The following is an 8,151-nucleotide window of genomic DNA, read 5'->3' as shown; positions in this document are numbered from 1 at the left end:
TTTAACAAACCCTTAAAGATTTTAACAAACCCTTTCAACTCTGAGCTGCTAGATAGTACCAAGTTACAGCTACTGTGATCTTAGCATGTTTTTATAAGACCATATTCACTCTAACATATTCACTAGACATATTCACTCTAACATATTCACTAGACATATTCACTCCAACATATTCATTAATGATTAATTAATGAATACCTTACTAGTTTGTTCTAAGGTATCCATACCTTAGAATCGCTCTCTCTCTCTCTCCCTGCTGCATCATTCATCTCTCCATCCCTCTGTCCTTCCTCTCCCTCCATCGATCGATCTCCCTGCCTCCCTCCCTCATCGTTCATCTCTCTGTTTCTTCCTCCCTCTCTCCCTCCATCGATCGGTCTCTCTCCTTCCCTCCCTCCATCGATCGGTCTCCCCTCTCTCATGCAGCAGCGTGCACCTCTGAGCGTCGATCTTCAAAAAAAAAAAATTATCCTCTTCAAAGAAGCAGCTTCAAAAAAACAAAGAAAAAATAATAAAATTTATTATTAAAGTACCATTTGAAGCTGGAAGCTTCAAATGGCACCTCCCTCTCTCCTAAGCATCTCCTCCCTTTGTCTAATTAATTAATGTGAAAGAGAATTTTGGTGCCCATATTTTCAACTTTTAAAAAAAAACTAAATCTAAGTATTAATATAAAAGTATCTTCTCTCAAAGAAAGTATTCTAATATTTCTCTTATAAATCACATAAGGAGCATCAAAGTAAAAGCTCCTTTTACTAAGGCTGTGTGCCGACGCCCTATGATCATGTGCAAGGAAAATGCTAAGAAGCTATTGTCACATCGAAAGTGACGTTTTATCCGGAGCATTGTTGTGTGTGCGCGTTGTGTATGTGTATAAAGGTTTATACGATATTTGACGTAAAAAGGGGCCAGGAAAGGCCTTGTATTGGTTGATACACCTTAGTCTTCTCGACTGAATATTAATGAAATATAATGATGATGGTGGTGCCATATACATTATGTGAGGCGACCAAATCAAGGCAAGGACAGATGCTGTGAAAGCGTTCAATTCGGGTAACAAGGGGTTGCCTTTAGAAAAGTTGGGCCACTAGGAAGGAGTGTTCCTAGAAAACATTTTTCCCAACTATTCAACAAAGTTCCTTCAATCTCAAATTTATGTAGGTTTTTTTTAAGTAAAATTATAACTAAAATCCTTTAAATTTTGTGGGTTTTTTCTTAAATTTTAAAGGTTTTTGGTAAAATTATAACTAAAATCTCTTAAAATTGTAAGTTTTTGTGAATTGTTATTTTGAAATTTGATGGTTATTTTTCAAAATTTGTCATCCACCCAACACTAAACCTCGGTTTTTCGTGAACACTCTTAAGGAAGTCTCAAAGTCTTTGATTGATGAAAGGGGACCACCCTCTACAAGTAGGGGTTAAGGGCCATTGAGGTGGCAGGAAGTCTCAAAACACTTTGATTGATGAAAAGTGGCCACCCTATAGAGATAGGTGTTAAGTGGCAGGAAGTCTCAAAACACTTTGATTGATGAAAAGTGGCCACCCTATAGAGATAGGTGTTAAGGGGCATTTGAGGTTAATATAAGAGATCCCAAACTTTTGATCAATGAAAAGGGACCACCCTATAGCTTTGATGTTGGTGCTTGTATACATTATGTGAGGCAGCCAAATCAAGGCAGTGGATATGAGGAAAGATCATGTGTGAGCATACTAGAAATGAGGAGATTCATGAATTAGGGTCTCAAGGGACTTCCTCAAAATTGTGTACCCAAGGTGAGGATCATTGAAGTGGTAGAAGTCTTAAACTTTTTGATCTAATGAGAAGGACCCACCCTATAAATTGCATTGAAACTTCTAAAATTCTTAAGATCAAGGCGTGGAAAGTTGCAAGAATTGTATTGCAAAGAATTAGTATTAATGTTTGTGAAATGGAGACCACAAGGAAGGACCCACCCTATAGATTGCATTGAAACTTCTAAAATTCTTAAGATCAAGACATGCAAAGTTGCAAGAATTGAATTAATATTAATGGAGACCACAAGTCTCTGAAGTTGTTTTATAGCTTATCATCAAAGTCAGCAAAATAATGGAGGAGATGTGCGAACATTTCACGATAACTTATGTAAAAGTCCAATCAAGTAGTATGGAATCTAGAAGGCTCTTGAAAATGAATTTGGGGAAAATAGTAAGTAATGCTAAAGAGGTTTGAGGTTGGTGAAAAGATGATCTCTTATCCAAGATGGGGAGTCCCATTTGGTAAAAAGGTCCCTAGAGGTGGAAACTTGGAAAAGTGGACAGTCCCTTGAGTTCAATAAAAAGTGAAAGGATCAAACTTGGCCTTTTCACTTTAGAAAAGGCAACTAAATTCACTAGCTTTTTAAACCAAAGAGTGGTGTCCCTAACACTTCCTTTACATGCTCATCCACCCCACCCCACCACACACACACACACACACACACTGATGGTGGCATGTAGATGACCCAAAAAAAGATCATGGCCACATGATCAGCCAGCATGTAGAGAATCCAAGCATATAACTATAACGTGTTGTCATTGTTTCTTTTAGTATTACATTGTGAAGTTTAATAGATATAAAAGACAAATTTAGCCACTCTCTAGATCTTCCAACCAGAGTGCTATGTTTACATCACATTAGAAAGTGCCCATTAAGCAGCTATTTCAATGCCTGATGATGATGATTTTCTCGTGGAGGATGTCTTAGCCACCTTGCTAGCAGAGGGTGATCTAGCTAGCTTTTCCAATAACTCTTTTAGATGTTGTTGGACCACCAAAACGCATGCATGGAAATCAGGGCCAGCCGATGCTAATACATCTCCAATTACACCGAGCTCACTACACTGATCACTTTGCTGATCCGTTTGATCACAGCTTAATCCTAGCCTTAATCTTCTTCTTCCCACAATGAACATATTAACCTCGTTCATTTCTTTTGTAATTGCCTTCACAGCCTCCACCAAGCTCTGCCCTCCTGCTATTTTCTCCTCTTCATACACAAATGAGGACTCCAAGGTTCTCTCTTTGACCTTGAAGATGGCCTCATCATCAAGAAGCCTTTCCTTTATGGCATCAAAGTGTGATAATTCAGCCTTTTCCTGACTTATAGAATGATCTAAATTAAGGCTAGAGGGATCTTCATGCTCATCATCTTCATCATAAAGATTAACTGATTGTAGATCTCCTGATTGGGCATTACTCTCAGCTAATTGCAAGCTAATCAATCTCACCACTTTTAATGCCACTCCAGGGTGATCAACCATTCTACACCCTAGAGCTAATGCCTCTCTGTCATCAGGCCCTCCCACAAACAAAACTACAACCTTGTAAGAGAAAAAGGATGGGTGTATAGGTGAAGCTCCCATGGAACCTTTATCTACCAAGATACCAACAGAGCATGGAGCATGGTCAAGCACTCTCTGATTAACCTTATGAAAACCAGGCTCAAACATGCTATGTGCAGTGAGCTTATGATAAGGCAAGAGGATGATGGTGGCTCTTTTCTGCATGGCAAGCTTGCAGATATCTTCATGCATGCTGTCGAGTTTGGATATGGCGGTGAGGGGTTTTACCACCACCTTGCTAAGCTGAGGAGAAGCGTGGAAAGCGATGTTAATCATGGATTGATCGTTGTTAATCTCGGGGGTTGGGTTGATCTCCTGGCCAGGGGTGAGCATGAGGATGGCGGAGGGGCGTTCGGAGAGCTCGAAGAGGCGGAGCGTGTAGAGCTTGAGGGGGCTGGTTTTGGCGCCTCTGGAGGCTTCGAGAAGGTTGACGAGGGCTGCATGGTGGCGGGTCTCGTGGGCGCAAGCGAGGATGCGCAGCTGGTTTTTGGCTGCTACAGAATCCACGCTGTGGTGGTAGGCATCACCATACGTCGCCTCCGGCTTGCACAACGCTGTCACCACCGGCGTCGTCACAAACGACGTCAGCAGACACGTCAACACCAATATCGCAAATGTCTCATCCGTCAAAGCCTGCATGCCAGAAAAAAGGGCAATTTTTAAAAAATAATAATTAGCCCGCAGTATAAATCTCACATTGATTCTATAGAAATAATACATACATATATAATACTTATATATTGATCCAAAAAAATAATAATACATACATATGCATGATCTTACTATTAAATTTTAGTACTAGAACTATAGAGGAGTATAATTAGATTTAGTATAGAGGAATATAATTAGATTTAGTACCCTAGCATGTAAACTATGATTAAAGAAGAAATAGAATTGGATTATGGCTTTCTCATTTATTATATTAGATATCAATCAAAGATTTTGCTCCAAGTAAAATATGACCGCATAGCAATACCATTTTGTTCTTCAAAATAAAGCCACTTTTTAAAAAATATAAATATATTTATACTAGACTAAGTGTACTATCCAACTACATATACAAAAGTCCACTTTTTTTTTAATGCAAAGAAATTTATATTAAGTATCAAAAAAGATACAGCACCCTGAGGTGAACACTGGAGCTTATGGACTTTTGTATATGAATTTATATATATGCCACAAGACCAGTTCAAATCTCATCAAATCTCATGTAAAGATATAGAAGGAGGCTATGGAAGAGCAGACCGCAAGGGTTTCACGAGTGAGACGGTGCTGATAACTAGTTTCAAATAAAGTCCCTTTAAAAACTGGTTTCATCAGGAAAAAGATACCTATGAAGTAAAATTTCATGAAGAATGGTTTCATCAGGAAAAAGCTACCTAAGTAAAATTTCATGAAGAATGGGTTTCACATGAAGGCCAAGGTACCTTCTAAGCCTTCAATTTTGAAAATGGAAGTCCAAGGCAAGGTTGCAAATTTTGAAACTCGCCTACATGCCACATATTGAATGTATTTATATGTATATTTTTTATTTGGTTAATTTGACTCTCAAATATATAGTAGTGAATGTATAATATATATAGGAGTATAATTATTTTAACTACCTAAGCATAAAATTGAATAGGATTAGACTTTAGAGGCTGTTTATTCTAACTAGTGGCATTCCCTTTTCCCATGAAGACTTTTGAGGGAGCCCATTTATCTATGCAACTTTATGCTTCGTGTATTGTAAAGGTAACCGCAATGATTATATATGTATTGAGCTCTTTTGGTTCATGATTATCATTCCCCCAAGAAAAGAATTTCTGCAGACAACTTACATATATTTTCGTTATTATATTCATATCAAGCTTTTTGAGATTTGAGTGATCAATTTAAAAAATAAATATTGTGCCACCTTCATCACCCGGGGGAGAGCGGCGTCGCCTAAACCCGGCAACCGACAAGATAATTAATGATAATGAAGAAGATTAAGCTTGATATTTACCTTGAGATCTCTGCCGATGTTGAGGACGATGAGGACGGCAAGGCCTTTGGTGTTCATGAGGAAGCCCAAAATCAAGGCTCTGCGAGTGGGGAGGCCGATGAGCCTCGCAGTCACGAAGGTGCCCATGATTTTGCCGATGGCTGCAGTAGCCAAGAAGAGGAAGAGGAAGCCAAGCGAGATGGCACCATGGAGTGTCCCGAGGTTGGTCTTGAGGCCACTTGAAGCAAAGAAAAGAGGCAGCAAAAGGCCAGTCACAAAGTCCTCTATCTTCTCAGTAATCATCTTCGGAAACGGATTATCTTTAGGAATCACTAATCCTAACAAAAAGGGCCCAAACAGTGGGTGCACTCCCACTGCATCACTGAAAAAACCAGCCAACAGTACCCCCACAAGTGTAATGCACACATATATGTCTGTCTCTTGCCCTTGCCTTGTTGCCCTGTGAGCTACCATAGTCATAAACATCCTCACCACTGTGAACATTATCAGCGCAAATACAGCACCACATAGCAACACCCATATTGGTGTCAGAGGACTATGCTTAGAACCAACTATCGCAACCCCTACAGCCAACAGATTCCATATAGCCACATCATTTAACGCCGCACACGGTATCGCTAGCTTGCCAATATCTGTTGTTAAAAGCTTGAGCTCTGCCATGATCCTCACCAGTACTGAGAAGGCGCTCATGGAGAGTGGGGCACCCATGAATACTATCAAGGGAACAAGCTTCACCCCTTTGGCGATGGTGCTCATTACCAAGCCTGCAAGGCCTGATGACACCGCAAACGGCACCGCAATGCCGACAACCGCAATGAGCAGAGCCTTCCTGCCTGTCTTCCTCAGAGCTTGAAGGTCTAACTCTAGCCCCACCATAAAAATGAAGAACATCAATCCAATGGTTGCCACTGTCTCAAGTAAAGGAATGCTCTGCGGAGGGAAAATCTTCTCCATGTAAAACTTGTTCCTGCCCAATGCTGTGGGACCTAGAAGCACACCACCCTGTGAAGATCACATTCCCATTTTATCAACATATCAGTAAAATACGAGAATTTCAATGGTAAAAATTCAAACAAAAAAACAAAAAGCTCCTAGCATCATCTCTACCACCTCAAAGTTTCATGTAAGTACAATGACGTGTACGACCTCAAGGCATCAACATAAACAGCAAATTACTGTAAGAATCCTTGCAGTAATCTAGCGTGCAAGAGGACGAAGAGCGAGATCTTAGCATCATCGGACTACAAGCTAAATCATGTTTTTCAAAAAAATTACTATAATCTAGTCATGATACAAAAGGAGTGAGAACTGTAAGAATCCTTACGATAATCTCTGCTAAAACACGAGGTTGTTTGATGGGCTTAAATAGGGTAGCCATGGATCGTGTGACTAGGAGCACTACAGCAATCTGCACCGTCAGCAAGGGCAAGGCAAAGTTGAGGGGGATGTCTCCTTGGAGTATACCATTGGAAACAGCAGGCATTAGGGGATAACAAAGGGCGGTTTCAGCTGCTGGCAAGCTGTTGTTGGTGGCCATGGTAGTAGCGATAACAAGTGATACTCTATGAGAAGTAGTTGTTGTTGTTGTGGCTAGTTCAAGGAGACTTAAGTACCTTATATATTGTATAGATTTACAAGAAGAAACCCTAATGCCTTGCATGCGTGCATGAGCTAGCGCCTAAGCACACTTTGAGCATATATGGGTCCGTCCAAATATCTACAATAATGCAAAAGGAAATTTAAGTTTAATATTGTGGGAGTGGGTGTAAAGCCAGCCCTAGGGTGTGCCCATCTCAGAAGATCCCTTGCTTTTCTTGAAAATTCTCATGTAGAGATCTCAATCCCCATTTGAGAATCCAAACCCACTTTCTTAGACTGTAAGAGTTTTACCTTGTTGAATCCTTTTGGACCTTAGCTTTTCTTTTACTGATTGCAAACCCCAGAAAGCAACAAAAAGAGGGGGAATATTACCGCATTTGATACCCCATTATGGGTCCTTATATGGGTTTCTATGGGTACTGCATATATGTGGGTCCTCAATATGGGTCCATAAACGCACTAACTTGAATCAAAGCAAGCCACCACCATTGGCTAGCCAATGGTGTGTAGGGCTTCACCTACCCCCTCTCTCTCTCTCTCTCTCTCTCTCTCTCTCTCTCTCACACACACACATTACACACACTTGAAGAAACACACAACAAAAACATTCTCCTCCATGGTTCTTCTCTCTTCCACCTCCACTTTCTCTCTATCAGGAAAGCCCCCTTATACAGACCTCCTTTGCCTTTGGTCCTTTCCATACATCAACAAAAGTCACACAATTTCTCCAGGGCCCACACACATACACACATACACACACAGATATACACCGCCACAATTATCACGTCCCCTCCTCTGCACCACAAGCTTATATTTTGCCGGTACCCATACAGAGCACATGATCTTGTTGTACTGATTTATGGGTGTGGCAAAGGGAAGTGATTTTCGTGTGGCCTTAGTGCAGACATCACACAGCATGATATGTGCACTTCACATGTGTAAAAAAGACTCCAGTAGGGCCTCTCATGCGCTCCCCTCCTTTGCTGACACAATCTTCTCCACCTCAGTTTCCACGTGTTACTCTCTCAACGGTTGAGAACCTGTCTGGTGTACGACACATGTCAATCGGAGGGGGGGGGTTTTTTACACAGTAAATATTCAAAAGTTGATAGTTCTGTCGAATTAATCATAGCACTTTTGCAAGGACCTCTGAGGGAGGCTGGCTTATCTCTCTCTCTCTCTCTCTCTCTCTCTCTCTCTTCGGTA

At 40.7% G+C, this 8,151-nt stretch overlaps 1 protein-coding gene across 2 annotated transcripts; it reads right to left on the bottom strand.

Annotated features, from left to right (window-relative positions):
* Positions 1 to 2,534: 2,534 nt before the first annotated feature.
* On the bottom strand, positions 2,535 to 7,585 carry LOC147612990 (cation/H(+) antiporter 19-like). 2 transcript variants are annotated; one of them, XM_086782289.1, is made up of 3 exons: positions 6,671 to 7,585; positions 5,347 to 6,348; positions 2,535 to 3,992 (listed from the first exon to the last, which is right to left on the bottom strand). In XM_086782289.1, the coding sequence occupies exons 1-3, from the start codon at positions 7,004 to 7,006 to the stop codon at positions 2,667 to 2,669; spliced, it is 2,664 nt and encodes an 887-aa protein (XP_086638415.1). In that variant the 5' UTR covers positions 7,007 to 7,585; the 3' UTR covers positions 2,535 to 2,666. The 2 variants fall into 2 exon arrangements, with proteins under 2 accessions (XP_086638415.1, XP_086638416.1); XM_086782290.1 differs by having other exon boundaries at positions 6,457 to 6,934.
* Between the last annotated feature and the right edge of the window lie 566 nt (positions 7,586 to 8,151).

The sequence above is a fragment of the Cibotium barometz genome, chromosome 44, assembly GCF_041138505.1.
Source record: "Cibotium barometz isolate CiBa-2024 chromosome 44, ASM4113850v1, whole genome shotgun sequence".
In the NCBI taxonomy this organism is placed as follows: domain Eukaryota; kingdom Viridiplantae; phylum Streptophyta; class Polypodiopsida; order Cyatheales; family Cibotiaceae; genus Cibotium; species Cibotium barometz.
This window is presented reverse-complemented; position numbering and strand designations above follow the sequence as displayed.

Bases quoted from the DNA above. Each gene is read 5' to 3' on its own strand.
- LOC147612990 (XM_086782289.1), bottom strand. From the start codon at position 7,006: ATGCAAGGCATTAGGGTTTCTTCTTGTAAATCTATACAATATATAAGG. The intron at 6,349-6,670 runs GTAAGGATTCTT...TGATCTTCACAG, and splicing joins GTGTTTTAGCAGAGATTATC to GGTGGTGTGCTTCTAGGTCC. The intron at 3,993-5,346 runs GTAAATATCAAG...TCTGGCATGCAG, and splicing joins ACATCGGCAGAGATCTCAAG to GCTTTGACGGATGAGACATT.